The sequence below is a fragment of the Magallana gigas genome, chromosome 1 (genome assembly GCF_963853765.1).
Source record: "Magallana gigas chromosome 1, xbMagGiga1.1, whole genome shotgun sequence".
Lineage (NCBI taxonomy): Eukaryota > Metazoa > Mollusca > Bivalvia > Ostreida > Ostreidae > Magallana > Magallana gigas.
In genome coordinates, this window is record NC_088853.1 from 12,773,296 (window position 1) to 12,795,591 (window position 22,296).

Here is a 22,296-nt window from a genome sequence, read left to right on the forward strand (position 1 = left end):
CAGAAAATTATGGTTCCTAACTTTGCTAATGTTACATTTTTCTAATTCTCATTATTTAAAGTGTTTAAAGTCAAAGTAGTTATCCGTTGTTGCTCAGGTGAGTGATGTGGCCCATGGGCCTATTGTTATGGATAACTGATTATCAATAAATGATTAAGAGATAGATGTGCATATCAACATTGTAATGTTTTCTTCGAAGGTAACATACACCGTAGACAAAAACTTAACCCGCAAACGCATGTTATGTATTTTGTTTTCCAATGTTAGCTATCTTCATACCCACATTAATCACAAAAAAGAACATTTTATTGTTTTATTTATTGTTTATACGGGATAAGCTGGTAGTACTGATTGCAGATTTTTATCGTTTTCTAAAATACTGACTTTTACTTCCATACCAGTGTACAATACCAAAGAAAGCGTTTTATTTGAATAAAGCACTTAATCAGTTAAGTCTTTTACTAAATAATGTTAAACAAGGTCCAAATCGCTCGACCAACCGATGGTTGGAGCATGGCTGTGGATGGATGACCCTTTACTTCTGTTGACAGTCTTTACAGCTTTTTACAGTCTGTTTACAGTCTGTTAGTATATTCTGTTCACCTCACAACCTTGGGCGTACACCATTTCTCTCTGAATCAAAGCACATGTTCATTTATCATCAAAAGCATTAGCTAATTTAAAAATGATTGGATTTTAACCATCAACTGACGTAAATGGGATCAACATAATTATGTAATAAAAAGAACCTCTAGTTATACGTTAAATACTATTTGATTTTTATCCAATTCGTTGCGTTTTATTTTTTCTTACTGTTGAATTTACTGTAAAAATAAAAATAAACATTATGTAGCATCAAATCACAAGACATCTTATATCCTGTGGTTTCAATTACATTCTTGGGCATCAATTAATGAAAATTACAAAAACTGAAAAGTTTAAAGGATACATAAATTTATAAACAATGTTCCTAGCAATAAAGTATATATTAGTATTAGATATTGCGCTCTAACGAACATTGAATTTTGTGGGTCAACTCAACAACAAAATCCACGAAAATCGGAAATCAACGAATATTAATGAAAGTACAGTATGTTGTATAAAAGAAATCAACTTGCCCTGATTGACATTGGTTAAATCAGAGGTATTCGTTTTGTCTTCTGTCTTGCTTGTGTCTTTTCTTTTTCGGCTTTTCCTTAACATATTTCACACATAAATAGTGAGAATCTATCAAATTAATGCACAATTTATATAGCATATAATTATTGAAAAACAAAACAAAACAAAACAATTGCATATGTATGCATGTATAGCAAAACTATATTTTTTTTTAAACTTAAATTTCAACATAATTCAACGGCATTTTGGATCTCATTTCAAAAGATGGCGAATCAATAATTGAAGTCCTATTATGGAGAATTATGTAAATGTTAACAAAACAATATAATCAAATATCTAGAATTCTGTTTGAAATGGATGGAGTACAATTACAATGTTTAAGTCGCACGTACGAAAATATTCATAATGCAGACTGTTATACCGAACGACATACGATTATACAAAATACGTCGAGTTCTGAAGATCAATTCTATACAATTATCAAAATTCGGTGGCCACGCACAGTCCCCAATTTTCTTCATGTTTTATAATTTAATACGCTTTGGTAAATAAAGATGCTAGACAACCTTAAACGGTTGCTATGGAGACCAGTTGCCATGGTAACAGAAGCAATTAAAAATACTAATGGCTTTCAAGCTATTTTGAAGGCAAATTGTCAGTGATTGGAGTAGTTTCAGCTATACCGAATTAGATAATCACACACAAAATATTGCGAATTTTCAAGTTAAAAAAAATTTTTCAAGGGAAAATGAAGAGTATAAAAGTATCCCATGGTAACTAAACATATCTTTAAAAATAACATTTTTTCAGTTTGTTAAAACAAAAATAGTATTTAATAGACAAATTGTATTTGATCTGTTTTTTGTGCCTTGGCAATATATCAAGAAAATAATGAAATGAAAATTGAACATTTGTGCTATGGTTACAACGCAGAAAATCTGGTTTTAGCAAGTTGGACTGGTGAAATATGCAAATGAGCACAAACGTGATGCAAGGGGGACGCGATTATGGCCAAATAACAATTGACAAAGAATAGTATGTACGTGCGACATTTGCAAATATTTTAATGATTTGTTTACCAGCGGTACTGAAATTGTACATGTATGTGCTGCTAGGATCTCTGTTATATAGTTGAATTGATTTTCTCATTCAACAAAAATTAAAATTCTAAATATATGTTTGTTTTCGTCATATGCTCATATCGACTTTTTTTCATACCAATGGAATGAAAAATCCCTAGGTTTCCTTAGGGGATATTATTTGAATTCCCGGAAGATCCAACCTTATGTTCGTCTAGTAATGTGAATGTCTAGACCAATCAGATATCACATTATATAGAATTATTATAATGAAGTATAATAAGTTTCTTTTTCACGGTGTACCAAAACATAAGTAATCACAGATTATAAAGCGCACCGAGAAATGGCATCACCTTTATGAGGCATCACCTGTATGAGGCATCATCTGTATGAGGCATCACCTTTATGAGGCATCACCTGTATGAGACCACCTTTATCATATTATATGAAAATCATGCTTAATGATCTTGGATATTCATGGATACTGTTTTGACACAATATCGTATATCATATGTTACAAATTGTATGATAATCATATGTTCATTTCATACGGTATTATAAGATAAAATGTTTATCAATACAATATCAAAAACAATATTGCATCCTATGATACTTACAATATAAATCATATAATTCAATATAATACTGTAATAAAAAATGACGCAATATGATATTGCAACATATGATATGACATTGTATCGTGTTATACATTATTCTATTTGATCACATAATAGAATATCATACCATATAATACATGATACAATATAGAATTATATAATACAATATCATATCACATAATACATCACAATATTGTAACATATGATATTATATTGTAAAATATAGTATAATATTGTATTGTATGATATTGTATCCTATTTAAGACATAATATGACATTGTATCATATGATACAATATAATTTGATACAACATTGTATCATATCATATGATACAAAATCATTTGATATAGTAATATATCATACAATACAATTTCACATTATTATACAATTTAACATATTACAATTTCATATAATACGATTTCATGTGATTTCATTTTATATTATATAAACCACACTATCATATTACACAATATCATATCATATTATTAATCATACAATGACGTATCATATGCTACAATATCATATATTGCAATATGATATGAAACAATGGCATATGATAAAATAATATATAATACAATATCATATTATACAATATCATAATATACAATACTATACATTACAATATCATGATACAATATCATATCATAATGTAGAAAAAATTGATACAATAACATATCGTATCAATATAACTTTTTACAATATAATATTTTATCATATAAAACAATACTGTATCATATCATACAATACTATATAATAGGAATCATGTTATATCATTTAACAACAAACATATCTATCAAGCAGGTTTAAGTAAGGTAGGAGATTTTTAGTATTCTAGATAATGGTGATCAGGCTCTGCATCTGGAGCTACCTCTGCGATTCATTTATATTATAGTTAAATCACCTATGCAAGTTTGAAATAGTGCTAATAAGGTATCTATAAAACATGTGACCTGTTCCAAAAAACTAAACCTCATACAGCATCCGAAACCTATGGCTCAGATTCAGCATACAAGCCTGTCAAGTGCATCGGTATCATAAGACGAATCATCCATGCAAATTTGGTGAAGTTAGGACCAGTAATAACTCAGATATAATCATCAGAGGGCACCTGCTTTAAAAGCTTTAACCAGCTATCAAAACCTTAACCTCCTCCAGCATCCGAAACCCATGGCTCAGATTCAGCATTCAAGCCTGTCAGGTGCATCAGTTTCATAAGACGTACCATCCATATAAGTTTGGTGAAGTTAGAACCTGTAATAACTAAGATATATTTTTTAGCATCCTTGATAATGGAGATCAGGCTCTGCATCTGAAGCTACCTCTGCGATTCATTTATATTATAGTTAAATCACCTATGCAAGTTTGAAATAGTGCTAATATGGTATCTATAAAACATGTGACCTGTTCCAAAAAACTAAACCTCATACAGCATCCGAAACCTATGGCTCAAATTTAGCATTCAAGCTTGTCAGGTGCATCAGTATCATAAGACGAATCATCCATGCAAATTTGGTGAAGTTAGGACCAGTAATAACTCAGATATAATCATCATAGGGAACCTGCTTCAAAAACTTTAACCAGCTATTAAAACCTTAACCTTCTCCAGCATCCGAAACCCATGGCTCAGATTCAGCATTCAAGCCTGTCAGGTGCATCAGTTTTATAAGACGCACCATCCATGCAAGTTTCGTGAAGTTAGAACCTGTAATAACTAAGATATATTTTTTAGCATCCTTGATAATGGAGATCAGGCTCTGCATCTGAAGCTACCTCTGCGATTCATTTATATTATAGTTAAATCAACTATGCAAGTTTGAAATAGTACTATTATATATTAAACATGTGACCTGTTCCAAAACCTAATCCTGATCCAGCATCCAAAACCTATGGCTCAGATTCAGCATTTAAGCCTGTCAGGTGCATCAGTATTCTAAGACAAATCATCCATGCAAGTTTCGTGAAGTAAGGACCAGTAATAACTAAGATATAATCATCAGAGGGCACATGGTCCAAAAACTTTGAACAGCTCTAAAAACCATAACCTCCTCCAGCATCCGAAACCTATGGCTCAGATTCAGCATCCAAGCCTGTAAGGTGCATCAGTATCATAAGATACACCATCCATGCAAGTTTCGTGAAGTTAGGACCAGTAAAAACTTAGAAATTGCTATCAAAGGGTACCTGCACCAAAAACATTAACCTGCTCCAAAAACCTTAACCTCATCCAGCATCTGAAATTCATGGACCAGATTCAGCATCCAACTCTTTCAAATCCATAAGTAGGTCAACGCCACTGCCGACGCCAACACCGGGGGTATAGTATAAGCTTCTCCAGACTTCGTCTCGGTGAGCTAAAAAAAGGGGGAAGGGGTGCACAGGACCTGCAACAAAAACTTTTACCAGGTCCGACGCCGACGCCGACGCCACCGCCGATGCCAACACCGGTGGTATAGTATAAGCTTCCCCCGACTTCGTCTCGGTGAGTTAAAAAATGGGGGGAGGGGTGCAAATTTTTTAAGCTTACCTAATCAGAAATACAGCAACCGCTACGCTGGCTACAAAAACAAGCAAACCAGCCGATGATCCCACGATGAGCTCTACACTTTGTTCCTGTTTCAGGGCTTTAAACAGTATTCACAGGTTTACAGGAGATTATATATACTTGTATCATATCGCCAGTAAACAGTTTACTGTAAACATATAACAATCCGATGTGTATTGAGAGCTGTTTTATATAAAGCGTTTTTTGAGAAAATGCAGCTTTTTGCTAAATCAAGTGCATTGCTAAATGTCTTGATAATTATATATTGATATGCAAATTTATATATTAAGAAGTGCGCTATTAATAAAACAATATGCTTACTTGTTGAAAACCCCATATTCATCAAATATCATGCACGCTAAACTATTTAACAGCTTTACAGCGTACACAAAAGTATCATACAATATCTCAGGGTGAGATCAAAAGTTCGTTGTTTGACAAAAAACTAAATTCACGTACTTCTCACCAAGGAACTCTCGTTTAAAACTATATTTGGCATATGGTCATTCACTTGAATTTTCAGCTAGACAAGTACTTATGACATTATTCAAAACCAGTATAAGTCACAGTCTATATAAGGTCGAGAGGACAACTATTTTACAGTGTACATAAGGGTGAGAGGACAGTGTTTTCTTACCTATGTTACATAATTCACCACCCCACCCTGCCGTACAATTCTGACACGTTCCATCCGTCTTGTTGCACGGGTCTCCGTTAAGGCAATGTCCGCACTGGTGCACACAATTTTTGCCAAACGTTCCATTGTTACAGGCTGAATGTTAAGTTAAAAAATAATTGGATTTCAGCTACTGCAAACGTACTTAATTTAGCGACAATATATTTTTGCGCTAATTTTTGCTGTATTTCTTAACCAACAGACCAAAATGTTGCCAAAACTAGATATTATATTTTAATTCAGTAACCCTTATCGACATTAGCGACAGTTTTTATTAATGCCTCTTACCCGACACATTTTAACAATTTTTGCCAAAACATGCTGTAATTTCACGCCCAATGTATCAAAATTGATAAAACGAGATTTTTGTGAAACACTTCTGCCCCCCCCCCCCCCTTGCAAACATCTGCGAAGAAAATGAAAGGAAACTGCAAGTAATTTGAATTTTTCCAAGTCCAAGGCACATAACTCTGTCGTAAATGGCTCGATCGTACTCAAAATCGAAGTTGACCTAGATAATATTATGATTTATCTGTATACCAAATTTCATTTCAATATCTGCAACCTTTGCGAAGAAAATAAACGGAAACTGTTGGTGGACCGAATTACACATTAAATTGATTCCTAATTCATTAAACAGGGGAAACTATGATAGTTTTGTTACTAAAATATACAAAGTTTAAATACGTACGTGTTTTACAAATATGGCCCTCAAAACCGGCATTGCATCCACTGGGACATGTCCCGTTATAACGATTACACGTCGTGTTATTTAAACAATTCCCACAGGGTTCATTACAGTCTTGTCCATATGTTCCACTAGAACAAGCTAGAAAGAAAGAAGAAATACACAGAAAAAAAATTTTACTCTTTGTTTGTTTTTTTGTTTTAAAAGAACACCAAAGGTTATATGAAATGAAAAGCACCTAAACAAACAAGCAAAAAGAAAAAAAAAAAGTAAAAATCTGTCAATAAGACACCAAACCGGGTTTTATTTTATGTGAACTGCATCCATTTGTTAACCCTGAATTGCTCTATATATAGTCACAGTCTATTTATAGACTGTAACTTAGTTAACAAGATATCTGTGAGCCAATGCTCACTAGTGATACCCCCGCTCTGATGTGAATATGCAAAATAAGCAAAGTCGACATTTAACAGAAAGCTGGCATCCGATTGGTACAGAAATATATCCCACAATATAGCATGCCTAAACAAACACTGTGTAAAAATTTTAAGCATCTCCGATAAATAGCTGCTGAGAAATCTTTGACGAAAATTTGTTTGAAAATTTTGGCAAAAAATAAACAAAGTCATTATTTAACAGGAAGTTGACGTCCGATTGATACAAAAATATATCCCACTATATGGCATGCCAAAACAAATAGTGTGTTAAAATTTCAAGCATCTGCGATAAATAGCTGCTGAGAAATCTTTGACGAAAATTTGTTTGAAAATGTTGGCTAAAAATAAACAAAGTCGTCATGCCTATACAAATATTGTGTTAAAATTTCAAGCATCTGCAATAAACAGTTGCTGAGAAATCTTTGACGAAAATTTGTTTGAAAATTTTGGCTAAAAAATAAGCAAAGTCGTCATTTAACAGGAAGTTGACGTCTGATTGGTACAAAAATATATCCCACGATATGGCATGCCTTAACAAACACTGTGTTAAAATTTCAAGCATCTGCAATAAATAGTTGCTGAGAAATCTTTGACGAAAATTTGTTTGAAAATTTTGGTTAAAAAATAAGCAAAGTCGTCATTTAACAGGAAGTTGACGTCCGATTGGTACAAAAATATATCCCACGATATTGCATGCCTTAACAAACACTGTGTTAAAATTTCAAGCATCTGCGATAAATAGTTGCTGAGATAAATGTGACAGAAATTTTTGTTACGGACGGACAGACGGACAGACAGACACACAAGGGTAAAACAGTATACCCCCTCTCCTTCGGAGCGGGGGTATAAAAAGACTATTATATATAAATGTGAAGGACAACTTTTTCTTAACTATTTTACAGTTTATATAAGGGTGAGAGGACAGTGTTTTCTTAACAATTTTACAGTTTATATAAGGGTGAGAGGACAACGCTTTCTTAACTATTTTACAGTCTACATAAGGATGAGAGCACAACGTTTTCCTACCAATGTTACAGTCTACATAAGGGTGAGAAGACAGTGTTTTCCGTTGTTGCAGGCTAAATGTTGAGAGTTAAAATGAATTGGATTGCAGCTACTGCAAACGTACTTAATTTAGCGGTAATATATTTTTGCGCTAATTTTTGCTGTATTTCATAACTGACAGACTAAAATTTTGTCAAAATTAAGTATTATATTTAAATTCAGTAACCCTTATCAACATTAGCGACAATACTTTTTTATGTCTCTTACCCAACATATATTAACAATTTTTGCCAAAACATGCTGTAATTTCATGCCGAATACATTGAAATTAATAAAACGAGATGTTTGTGAAACACTTATGCCCCCTCCATTGGAAACTTCTGCATAGAAAATGAAAGGAAACTGCAAATAATTGGAATTTTTCTACGCCCAGTAAACATACAATTATATTGAAACAAATACACACCGACACCTACTTTCGATATTAAATTCGATTATTGATATGCTTATTACTGTATAGAGGAAAGTGCTTAAATCATTTAACAAGGCCGAGTCTAATTATTTATCACCTAGATATGTTGATGAAATTTATTGCACGTAGTCTTACTTCTATATCAATTATTTGAAATAAAAAAATAATTTATTCAAATCCTTGATTTTCTAGGTGATCCTCTCCATTGTTAACAATTATCATCCTTCGACACTAAAAGAATTTGCTAAAAGTGCGCTTAATTCCCATATGTTTGGTATTTCTGCTCTTAGGATTTCTTTTTTCAAACATATGGAAACTATACTAAAGAGTCACCAAATAGTGAAAGGACTAAGTGCGGTATGGTCAAATATCCGCCCCCAATTTTAACCAATTTTTAAATAGTATCGTATAAAAATAAAATCTTCATAAATCACTGTACAGTGGACGCCTTTTACTTTAATCTTGATTTTAGTCATCATTACTCATTCGCTCTTTATCTATGACGTCATCTAAATGACCTTATTCCCGCAAATTTGCAAACAAATGAAAATATTCTCATTTTTGCTTAATATTTTGCATTCGGAAGTATACAGCGCAGGTCTGCTCAAGTATGATTTTAACATATGTTTTTCTTCAGATAATTATACACTTAATATTAAAACATGGTACTTGAGCAAGCCTGCGCTCGATGATTCCCAGTCGAAAAACCATCGGAAAACACCCATATTTTGCTACAAAACATCAATTTATCAAAATAAGGCAATCTTCATGACGTCATTTCTACATTATGACGTCACTGTGGTGATAACCTTTTACACCCTTATTTTCAATATTTTTTAAACTATCTTCCACCTTATTTTTAAAGCTATTTATAAAACTTGAATTTGGAGGGCGAAAAATGCATAATACTGCACAAAGTCCTTTAAAAAACTGTTCATCTCCTGGTTTGGTCCGAAATTGTATCGAAGTTGATTTTTGTTTTCAATAATTTGGCATATTGCGGAATATATTGGTTTCAAAAAATTAATTTTTCGCAAAATAACACTTTCCAAATGGCTTTATATTTCTTTTGATACCCTGTCAATAAATTTTTATTTAAAAAAAGAAAAATAAACCCCAAAACATGGCTGCCTGGAATACCTAATTGAGTCTTACCGTTATGCTTTATATGCATAGTTTTCAATACAAGGAAGTGATGACGCGTGAACGCCATTTTAGCCTTCCTTAAATAAAAACTATTCTTGAAACCAGGTTTAAATACGTACGTGTTTTACAAATATGGCCCTCAAAACCGGCATTGCATCCACTGGGACATGTCCCGTTATAACGATTACACGTCGTGTTATTCAAACAATTCCCACAGGGTTCATTACAGTTTTGTCCATATGTTCCACTAGAACAAGCTAAAAAGAGAGAAGAAATACACAGAAAAAACATTTTACCATTTGATTGTTTCTTTGTTTCAATAGAACTCTAAAAAACGAACAAGAGGTCCATAGGCCACATCGCCATCCAATGCAGACTCGGAGAGATGCTCTAGGATCATGAGAAAGGTTCAAACCGATTGGCGACAGAGACTTTCTCATACTGCTTTGGACAGCCTTCTGTGTGCAAAATTTAACACTGAAGGGGTTTGTTGTGATTATGAACCTCCCAATGAAATTCTAAAATCTGCAAAAATACCTGCAACTTGTTATGTAACTTATATGCTTTAATGTACAGCAAAAAAGTGAACTTTATTTGATTATTTTTGTCTATATTGTATGTACAGTTTTTTTTTCATCAAAATTTTAGTTTTTTCAGAGGTCTTGTATAGTTTTGGGGCTAGAAACTTATCACATGTATGCACTGGATATCGTCTGCATCCAGGAACCAGAAATGGTTCCTTTAATAAATCATACCCCATATAAATCACACCTGGATACTATTCCCCGAATATAACTCGTTATGCGTCAGGAATAAAAATAAAAATTGAAGCGATCAAAATCGCGATGACATCAACTATGTTTGCTGCAGTACTTTTGGCAACTAAGCGTATAGATCAGAACAAATTAAAGGAAATTCAGTATTTTTTATCAGATTTGGTTTTTTAAAAATCCTTCATTGTAATTAAGTGTACAGGAAATGGCCTGTTGGCTGTGTTTGAGATGCAAAAACTCATGCCGAATGTATCAAAATTGATCAAACGAGATGTTTGTGAAACACTTCTGCCCCCCTCCCCTGCAAACATCTGCAAAGAAAATGAAAGGAAACTGCAAGTAATTGGAATTTTTTAAGTCCAAGGCGCATAACTCTGTCGAAAATGACTCGATCGTACTCAAAATCGAAGTTGACCTAGATAATATTATGATTAATCTGTATACCAAATTTCATTTCAATATCTGCAACCTTTGCGAAGAAAATAAACGGAAACTGTTGGTGGACCGAATTACACATTAAATTGATTCCTAATTCATTAAACAGGGGAAACTATGATAGTTTTGTTACTAAAATATACAAAGTTTAAATACGTACGTGTTTTACAAATATGGCCCTCAAAACCGGCATTGCATCCACTGGGACATGTCCCGTTATAACGATTACACGTCGTGTTATTTAAACAATTCCCACAGGGTTCATTACAGTCTTGTCCATATGTTCCACTAGAACAAGCTAGAAAGAAAGAAGAAATACACAGAAAAAACATTTTACTCTTTGTTTGTTTTTTTGTTTTAAAAGAACACCAAAGGTTATATGAAATGAAAAGCACCTAAACAAACAAGCAAAAAGAAAAAAAAACAAGTAAAAATCTGTCAATAAGACACCAAACCGGGTTTTATTTTATGTGAACTGCATCCATTTGTTAACCCTGAATTGCTCTATATATAGTCACAGTCTATTTATAGACTGTAACTTAGTTAAAAAGACTATTATATATAAATGTGAAGGACAACTTTTTCTTAACTATTTTACAGTTTATATAAGGGTGAGAGGACAGTGTTTTCTTAACAATTTTACAGTTTATATAAGGGTGAGAGGACAACGCTTTCTTAACTATTTTACAGTCTACATAAGGATGAGAGCACAACGTTTTCCTACCAATGTTACAGTCTACATAAGGGTGAGAAGACAGTGTTTTCCGTTGTTGCAGGCTAAATGTTGAGAGTTAAAATCAATTGGATTGCAGCTACCGCAAACGTACTTAATTTAGCGGTAATATATTTTTGCGCTAATTTTTGCTGTATTTCATAACTGACAGACTAAAATTTTGTCAAAATTAAGTATTATATTTAAATTCAGTAACCCTTATCAACATTAGCGACAATACTTTTTTATGTCTCTTACCCAACATATATTAACAATTTTTGCCAAAACATGCTGTAATTTCATGCCGAATACATTGAAATTAATAAAACGAGATGTTTGTGAAACACTTATGCCCCCTCCATTGGAAACTTCTGCATAGAAAATGAAAGGAAACTGCAAATAATTGGAATTTTTCTACGCCCAGTAAACATACAATTATATTGAAACAAATACACACCGACACCTACTTTCGATATTAAATTCGATTATTGATATGCTTATTACTGTATAGAGGAAAGTGCTTAAATCATTTAACAAGGCCGAGTCTAATTATTTATCACCTAGATATGTTGATGAAATTTATTGCACGTAGTCTTACTTCTATATCAATTATTTGAAATAAAAAAATAATTTATTCAAATCCTTGATTTTCTAGGTGATCCTCTCCATTGTTAACAATTATCATCCTTCGACACTAAAAGAATTTGCTAAAAGTGCGCTTAATTCCCATATGTTTGGTATTTCTGCTCTTAGGATTTCTTTTTTCAAACATATGGAAACTATACTAAAGAGTCACCAAATAGTGAAAGGACTAAGTGCGGTATGGTCAAATATCCGCCCCCAATTTTAACCAATTTTTAAATAGTATCGTATAAAAATAAAATCTTCATAAATCACTGTACAGTGGACGCCTTTTACTTTAATCTTGATTTTAGTCATCATTACTCATTCGCTCTTTATCTATGACGTCATCTAAATGACCTTATTCCCGCAAATTTGCAAACAAATGAAAATATTCTCATTTTTGCTTAATATTTTGCATTCGGAAGTATACAGCGCAGGTCTGCTCAAGTATGATTTTAACATATGTTTTTCTTCAGATAATTATACACTTAATATTAAAACATGGTACTTGAGCAAGCCTGCGCTCGATGATTCCCAGTCGAAAAACCATCGGAAAACACCCATATTTTGCTACAAAACATCAATTTATCAAAATAAGGCAATCTTCATGACGTCATTTCTACATTATGACGTCAATGTGGTGATAACCTTTTACACCCTTATTTTCAATATTTTTTAAACTATCTTCCACCTTATTTTTAAAGCTATTTATAAAACTTGAATTTGGAGGGCGAAAAATGCATAATACTGCACAAAGTCCTTTAAAAAACTGTTCATCTCCTGGTTTGGTCCGAAATTGTATCGAAGTTGATTTTTGTTTTCAATAATTTGGCATATTGCGGAATATATTGGTTTCAAAAAATTAATTTTTCGCAAAATAACACTTTCCAAATGGCTTTATATTTCTTTTGATACCCTGTCAATAAATTTTTATTTAAAAAAAGAAAAATAAACCCCAAAACATGGCTGCCTCGAATACCTTATTGAGTCTTACCGTTATGCTTTATATGCATAGTTTTCAATACAAGGAAGTGATGACGCGTGAACGCCATTTTAGCCTTCCTTAAATAAAAACTATTCTTGAAACCAGGTTTAAATACGTACGTGTTTTACAAATATGGCCCTCAAAACCGGCATTGCATCCACTGGGACATGTCCCGTTATAACGATTACACGTCGTGTTATTCAAACAATTCCCACAGGGTTCATTACAGTTTTGTTCATATGTTCCACTAGAACAAGCTAAAAAGAGAGAAGAAATACACAGAAAAAACATTTTACCATTTGATTGTTTCTTTGTTTCAATAGAACTCTAAAAAACGAACAAGAGGTCCATAGGCCACATCGCCATCCAATGCAGACTCGGAGAGATGCTCTAGGATCATGAGAAAGGTTCAAACCGATTGGCGACAGAGACTTTCTCATACTGCTTTGGACAGCCTTCTGTGTGCAAAATTTAACACTGAAGGGGTTTGTTGTGATTATGAACCTCCCAATGAAATTCTAAAATCTGCAAAAATACCTGCAACTTGTTATGTAACTTATATGCTTTAATGTACAGCAAAAAAGTGAACTTTATTTGATTATTTTTGTCTATATTGTATGTACAGTTTTTTTTTCATCAAAATTCCAGTTTTTTCAGAGGTCTTGTATAGTTTTGGGGCTAGAAACTTATCACATGTATGCACTGGATATCGTCTGCATCCAGGAACCAGAAATGGTTCCTTTAATAAATCATACCCCATATAAATCACACCTGGATACTATTCCCCGAATATAACTCGTTATGCGTCAGGAATAAAAATAAAAATTGAAGCGATCAAAATCGCGATGACATCAACTATGTTTGCTGCAGTACTTTTGGCAACTAAGCGTATAGATCAGAACAAATTAAAGGAAATTCAGTATTTTTTATCAGATTTGGTTTTTTAAAAATCCTTCATTGTAATTAAGTGTACAGGAAATGGCCTGTTGGCTGTGTTTGAGATGCAAAAACTCATGCCGAATGTATCAAAATTGATCAAACGAGATGTTTGTGAAACACTTCTGCCCCCCTCCCCTGCAAACATCTGCAAAGAAAATGAAAGGAAACTGCAAGTAATTGGAATTTTTTAAGTCCAAGGCGCATAACTCTGTCGAAAATGACTCGATCGTACTCAAAATCGAAGTTGACCTAGATAATATTATGATTAATCTGTATACCAAATTTCATTTCAATATCTGCAACCTTTTCGAAGAAAACAAACGGAAACTGTTGGTGGACCGAATTACACATTGAATTGATTCCTAATTCATTAAACAGGGGAAACTATGAAAGTTTTGTTACTAAAATATACAAAGTTTAAATACGTACGTGTTTTACAAATATGGCCCTCAAAACCGGCATTGCATCCACTGGGACATGTCCCGTTATAACGATTACACGTCGTGTTATTCAAACAATTCCCACAGGGTTCATTACAGTTTTGTTCATATGTTCCACTAGAACAAGCTAAAAAGAGAGAAGAAATACACAGAAAAAACATTTTACCATTTGATTGTTTCTTTGTTTCAATAGAACTCTAAAAAACGAACAAGAGGTCCATAGGCCACATCGCCATCCAATGCAGACTCGGAGAGATGCTCTAGGATCATGAGAAAGGTTCAAACCGATTGGCGACAGAGACTTTCTCATACTGCTTTGGACAGCCTTCTGTGTGCAAAATTTAACACTGAAGGGGTTTGTTGTGATTATGAACCTCCCAATGAAATTCTAAAATCTGCAAAAATACCTGCAACTTGTTATGTAACTTATATGCTTTAATGTACAGCAAAAAAGTGAACTTTATTTGATTATTTTTGTCTATATTGTATGTACAGTTTCTTTTTTCATCAAAATTCCAGTTTTTTCAGAGGTCTTGTATAGTTTTGGGGCTAGAAACTTATCACATGTATGCACTGGATATCGTCTGCATCCAGGAACCAGAAATGGTTCCTTTAATAAATCATACCCCATATAAATCACACCTGGATACTATTCCCCGAATATAACTCGTTATGCGTCAGGAATAAAAATAAAAATTGAAGCGATCAAAATCGCGATGACATCAACTATGTTTGCTGCAGTACTTTTGGCAACTAAGCGTATAGATCAGAACAAATTAAAGGAAATTCAGTATTTTTTATCAGATTTCGTTTTTTAAAAATCCTTCATTGTAATTAAGTGTACAGGAAATGGCCTGTTGGCTGTGTTTGAGATGCAAAAACTCATGCCGAATGTATCAAAATTGATCAAACGAGATGTTTGTGAAACACTTCTGCCCCCCTCCCCTGCAAACATCTGCAAAGAAAATGAAAGGAAACTGCAAGTAATTGGAATTTTTTAAGTCCAATAACTCTGTCGAAAATGACTCGATCGTACTCAAAATCGAAGTTGACCTAGATAATATTATGATTAATCTGTATACCAAATTTCATTTCAATATCTGCAACCTTTGCGAAGAAAATAAACGGAAACTGTTGGTGGACCGAATTACACATTAAATTGATTCCTAATTCATTAAACAGGGGAAACTATGATAGTTTTGTTACTAAAATATACAAAGTTTAAATACGTACGTGTTTTACAAATATGGCCCTCAAAACCGGCATTGCATCCACTGGGACATGTCCCGTTATAACGATTACACGTCGTGTTATTTAAACAATTCCCACAGGGTTCATTACAGTCTTGTCCATATGTTCCACTAGAACAAGCTAGAAAGAAAGAAGAAATACACAGAAAAAACATTTTACTCTTTGTTTGTTTTTTTGTTTTAAAAGAACACCAAAGGTTATATGAAATGAAAAGCACCTAAACAAACAAGCAAAAAGAAAAAAAACCAAGTAAAAATCTGTCAATAAGACACCAAACCGGGTTTTATTTTATGTGAACTGCATCCATTTGTTAACCCTGAATTGCTCTATATATAGTCACAGTCTATTTATAGACTGTAACTTAGTTAAAAAGACTATTATATATAAATGTGAAGGACAACTTTTTCTTAACTATTTTACAGTTTATATAAGGGTGAGAGGACAGTGTTTTCTTAACAATTTTACAGTTTATATAAGGGTGAGAGGACAACGCTTTCTTAACTATTTTACAGTCTACATAAGGATGAGAGCACAACGTTTTCCTACCAATGTTACAGTCTACATAAGGGTGAGAAGACAGTGTTTTCCGTTGTTGCAGGCTAAATGTTGAGAGTTGAAATCAATTGGATTGCAGCTACCGCAAACGTACTTAATTTAGCGGTAATATATTTTTGCGCTAATTTTTGCTGTATTTCATAACTGACAGACTAAAATTTTGTCAAAATTAAGTATTATATTTAAATTCAGTAACCCTTATCAACATTAGCGACAATACTTTTTTATGTCTCTTACCCAACATATATTAACAATTTTTGCCAAAACATGCTGTAATTTCATGCCGAATACATTGAAATTATTAAAACGAGATGTTTGTGAAACACTTATGCCCCCTCCATTGGAAACTTCTGCATAGAAAATGAAAGGAAACTGCAAATAATTGGAATTTTTCTACGCCCAGTAAACATACAATTATATTGAAACAAATACACACCGACACCTACTTTCGATATTAAATTCGATTATTGATATGCTTATTACTGTATAGAGGAAAGTGCTTAAATCATTTAACAAGGCCGAGTCTAATTATTTATCACCTAGATATGTTGATGAAATTTATTGCACGTAGTCTTACTTCTATATCAATTGTTTGAAATAAAAAAATAATTTATTCAAATCCTTGATTTTCTAGGTGATCCTCTCCATTGTTAACAATTATCATCCTTCGACACTAAAAGAATTTGCTAAAAGTGCGCTTAATTCCCATATGTTTGGTATTTCTGCTCTTAGGATTTCTTTTTTCAAACATATGGAAACTATACTAAAGAGTCACCAAATAGTGAAAGGACTAAGTGCGGTATGGTCAAATATCCGCCCCCAATTTTAACCAATTTTTAAATAGTATCGTATAAAAATAAAATCTTCATAAATCACTGTACAGTGGACGCCTTTTACTTTAATCTTGATTTTAGTCATCATTACTCATTCGCTCTTTATCTATGACGTCATCTAAATGACCTTATTCCCGCAAATTTGCAAACAAATGAAAATATTCTCATTTTTGCTTAATATTTTGCATTCGGAATTATACAGCGCAGGTCTGCTCAAGTATGATTTTAACATATGTTTTTCTTCAGATAATTATACACTTAATATTAAAACATGGTACTTGAGCAAGCCTGCGCTCGATGATTCCCAGTCGAAAAACCATCGGAAAACACCCATATTTTGCTACAAAACATCAATTTATCAAAATAAGGCAATCTTCATGACGTCATTTCTACATTATGACGTCACTGTGGTGATAACCTTTTACACCCTTATTTTCAATATTTTTTAAACTATCTTCCACCTTATTTTTAAAGCTATTTATAAAACTTGAATTTGGAGGGCGAAAAATGCATAATACTGCACAAAGTCCTTTAAAAAACTGTTCATCTCCTGGTTTGGTCCGAAATTGTATCGAAGTTGATTTTTGTTTTCAATAATTTGGCATATTGCGGAATATATTGGTTTCAAAAAATTAATTTTTCGCAAAATAACACTTTCCAAATGGCTTTATATTTCTTTTGATACCCTGTCAATAAATTTTTATTTAAAAAAAGAAAAATAAACCCCAAAACATGGCTGCCTCGAATACCTTATTGAGTCTTACCGTTATGCTTTATATGCATAGTTTTCAATACAAGGAAGTGATGACGCGTGAACGCCATTTTAGCCTTCCTTAAATAAAAACTATTCTTGAAACCAGGTTTAAATACGTACGTGTTTTACAAATATGGCCCTCAAAACCGGCATTGCATCCACTGGGACATGTCCCGTTATAACGATTACACGTCGTGTTATTCAAACAATTCCCACAGGGTTCATTACAGTTTTGTCCATATGTTCCACTAGAACAAGCTAAAAAGAGAGAAGAAATACACAGAAAAAACATTTTACCATTTGATTGTTTCTTTGTTTCAATAGAACTCTAAAAAACGAACAAGAGGTCCATAGGCCACATCGCCATCCAATGCAGACTCGGAGAGATGCTCTAGGATCATGAGAAAGGTTCAAACCGATTGGCGACAGAGACTTTCTCATACTGCTTTGGACAGCATTCTGTGTGCAAAATTTAACACTGAAGGGGTTTGTTGTGATTATGAACCTCCCAATGAAATTCTAAAATCTGCAAAAATACCTGCAACTTGTTATGTAACTTATATGCTTTAATGTACAGCAAAAAAGTGAACTTTATTTGATTATTTTTGTCTATATTGTATGTACAGTTTTTTTTTCATCAAAATTCCAGTTTTTTCAGAGGTCTTGTATAGTTTTGGGGCTAGAAACTTATCACATGTATGCACTGGATATCGTCTGCATCCAGGAACCAGAAATGGTTCCTTTAATAAATCATACCCCATATAAATCACACCTGGATACTATTCCCCGAATATAACTCGTTATGCGTCAGGAATAAAAATAAAAATTGAAGCGATCAAAATCGCGATGACATCAACTATGTTTGCTGCAGTACTTTTGGCAACTAAGCGTATAGATCAGAACAAATTAAAGGAAATTCAGTATTTTTTATCAGATTTGGTTTTTTAAAAATCCTTCATTGTAATTAAGTGTACAGGAAATGGCCTGTTGGCTGTGTTTGAGATGCAAAAACTCATGCCGAATGTATCAAAATTGATCAAACGAGATGTTTGTGAAACACTTCTGCCCCCCTCCCCTGCAAACATCTGCAAAGAAAATGAAAGGAAACTGCAAGTAATTGGAATTTTTTAAGTCCAAGGCGCATAACTCTGTCGAAAATGACTCGATCGTACTCAAAATCGAAGTTGACCTAGATAATATTATGATTAATCTGTATACCAAATTTCATTTCAATATCTGCAACCTTTTCGAAGAAAACAAACGGAAACTGTTGGTGGACCGAATTACACATTGAATTGATTCCTAATTCATTAAACAGGGGAAACTATGATAGTTTTGTTACTAAAATATACAAAGTTTAAATACGTACGTGTTTTACAAATATGGCCCTCAAAACCGGCATTGCATCCACTGGGACATGTCCCGTTATAACGATTACACGTCGTGTTGTTTAAACAATTCCCACAGGGTTCATTACAGTTTTGTCCATATGTTCCACTAGAACAAGCTAGAAAACAAAGAAGAAATACATAGAAAAAACATTTTACCCTTTGTTTTTATGTTTTAAAAGAATACCAATGGTTATACGAATTGAACAAACAAGCAAAAAGAAAAACAAGTAAAAAGCTGTCAACGTGACACCAAACCGGGTTTTATTTTATGTAAACTGCATCCGTAATCCATTTGTTAACCCTGAATTGCTCTTTATATAGTCACAGTCTATATATAGACTGCAACTTAGTTCAAAAGACTATTATCTATAAATGTGAAAGGACAACTTTTTCTTAACTATTTTACAGTCTATATAAGGGTGAGAGGACAACGTTTTCTTGACTATTTTACAGTCTACATAAAGGTGAGATGACAACATTTTTTCTTACCAATGTTACAGTCTACATAAGGGTGAGAGGACCGTGTTTTCTTACCTATGTTACATAATTCACCACTCCATCCTGCTGTACAATTCTGACACTCTCCATCCGTCTTGTTGCACGGATCTCCGTTAAGGCAATATCCGCACTGGTGCACACAATTTCTGCCAAATGTTCCGTTGTTACAGGCTGAATGTTGAGAGTTAAAAACAAGTGAAAAGCTGTCAATGTGACAGCAAACCGGGTTTTCTTTGATGTAAACTGTATCCATAATCCATGTCAACCCTTATGCAGTGAAATGGAGTACCCTACATGTATATGCAACATTTTGCCAAAAAATGACTAAGTTAAAAAGCTAGTATTTTTTTTATAAATTATCGGAAATCAAAATCCTAGCAATATGCACACCTCTGATATATGTACAATTGATCTGCAAAAGAACAATTTCCTATCTTGAGAACTGTAGGAGGAGTTATCCGTACAATGAGGGTACCCTATATGCAATATTTTGTCAAAAAATGACTAAGTTCAAAAGCTGGTATTTTTTTCATAAATTATCGGAAATCAAAATCCTAGCAATATGCACACCTCTAATATATGTACAATTGATCTGCAAAAGAACAACTTCCTATCTTGAGAACTGTAGGAGGAGTTATCCGTACAATGAGGGTACCCTATATGCAATATTTTGCCAACAAATCACTAAGTTCAAAAGCTGGTATTTTATTCATAAATTATTGGAAATCAAAATCCTAGCAATATGCACACCTCTTATATATGTACAATTGATCTGCAAAAGAACAACTTCCTATCTTGAGAACTGTAGGAGGAGCTATCCGTACAATGAGGGTACCCTATATGCAATATTTTGTCAAAAAATGACTAAGTTCAAAAGCTGGTATTTTTTTCATAAATTATCGGAAATCAAAATCCTAGCAATATGCACACCTCTAATATATGTACAATTGATCTGCAAAAGAACAACTTCCTATCTTGAAAACTGTAGGAGGATTTATCCGTAAAATGAGGGTACCCTTTTGGCAGCCGCCCACCCGCCCGCCCGCCAGCCATTTTCACCATTTTAATAACCGGATTTTTCCGTTGGAAAACCCGGTTAAAAATTGATTTCAGCTACTGCAAACGTACTTAATATAGCGGCAATATATTTTTGCGCAAATTTTTGCTGTATTTCGTAACCAACAGACCAAAATTTTGCCAAAACTAAATATTATTTTTAAATTCAGTAACCCTTATCAAAATTAGCGACAATACCTTTTTATGTCTCTTACCCAACACATATTAACAATTCTTGCCAAAACATGCTGTAATTTCATGCTGAATATATCAAAATTGATGAAACAAGATGTTTGTGAAACACTTATGCCCGCTCCAAGGGGCATAACTCTCTCGAAAATTAATCGATCGTACCCAAAATCGAACTTGACCTAGACATTATTATGATTTATCTGTAAACCAATTTCATTTCAATATGTGCAACCTCTGCGAAGAAATAAACGGAAACTGTTGGTGGACCAACCGACCGACCGAGAGACAGACGGACAGCAACAAAGCAATATGCCCTCCCTTCTTCGAAGGAGGGCATAAAAAAGAGATTTCATGTACACGTATTCAGTTCAGCGGCAGTAATATTTATTGCACCCTTTCTCAAAACCGACATTATATATTATCAAAATGTACCGTACAAGCTGACTGTTAGATCCTTTCATCATGAATTTCAGTTAGCTATAAACGTAGTTATTTAAGCAGTAAGAGCGCATGTACATCTGCAGTGTTTGCCGTTAATGCAAGATCAAGCTAAATAAACATACAATTATATTTAAACAAATACACACGGACACCTAGTTTCGATATTAAATTCGATTATTGATATGCATATACATTTGTGGCCACCACTAAGAAGTGAGTCAGAGAGAGCTGGGCGAGTGCAGAGATGCAACGATTTGTCATCTTCTCACGAGATGCACATGTTTTGCCTTTTTCTGAAGTTCTCTCTGCCAATTCAGAATTAACTAACACAACCTTTCAGGTAAGTGCTAAGATTTTTCTGTCATACCATTCCCGTTTTTGACAATGTACCAATACAATTCATTTACTGTTTTCAAGCAAGTGCATCCATTATCTCTCAATTCCATACGCAGATGAAGAGGCTGCTGAGAAGGCTGCTTAGGAAATTTGTGTAGGTGAAGGCAATAATCGACAGAGACATCACTGATGTACCTTTTGAGGATGCAAAATTCCAACTAAACAATCAATTGATTGCTGTGGGACTTGAGACAAGGGACTACATCTCAAAACATGAAGATGAGATAGAACCTAGAACTA

At 33.5% G+C, this 22,296-nt stretch overlaps 1 protein-coding gene across 9 annotated transcripts in view; it reads right to left on the reverse strand.

Moving 5' to 3' along the window:
• Nucleotides 1-422: 422 nt before the first annotated feature.
• The window catches only part of LOC105348255 (multiple epidermal growth factor-like domains protein 10), a 90,574-nt gene continuing 68,700 nt past the window's right edge, over nucleotides 423-22,296 (reverse strand). For 4 of the 9 annotated variants that reach the window (XM_066083310.1, XM_066083299.1, XM_066083293.1 and 1 more), the window contains 13 exons: nucleotides 20,008-20,142; nucleotides 19,452-19,589; nucleotides 18,203-18,340; nucleotides 15,923-16,060; nucleotides 14,679-14,816; nucleotides 13,430-13,567; nucleotides 11,150-11,287; nucleotides 9,901-10,038; nucleotides 6,725-6,862; nucleotides 5,995-6,129; nucleotides 5,340-5,436; nucleotides 1,119-1,195; nucleotides 423-633 (listed from right to left, as the gene is read on the reverse strand). In XM_066083310.1, the coding sequence (XP_065939382.1) occupies nucleotides 605-633; nucleotides 1,119-1,195; nucleotides 5,340-5,436; nucleotides 5,995-6,129; nucleotides 6,725-6,862; nucleotides 9,901-10,038; nucleotides 11,150-11,287; nucleotides 13,430-13,567; nucleotides 14,679-14,816; nucleotides 15,923-16,060; nucleotides 18,203-18,340; nucleotides 19,452-19,589; nucleotides 20,008-20,142 (1,577 nt within the window). In that variant the 3' untranslated portion in view covers nucleotides 423-604. Of the gene's footprint in view, nucleotides 634-1,118; nucleotides 1,196-5,339; nucleotides 5,437-5,994; nucleotides 6,130-6,724; nucleotides 6,863-9,900; nucleotides 10,039-10,442; nucleotides 10,866-11,149; nucleotides 11,288-13,429; nucleotides 13,568-14,678; nucleotides 14,817-15,922; nucleotides 16,061-18,202; nucleotides 18,341-19,451; nucleotides 19,590-20,007; nucleotides 20,143-22,296 lie in introns of those variants that run through there. The other 5 variants (XM_066083282.1, XM_066083304.1, XM_066083287.1 and 2 more) reach the window with 5 other exon arrangements.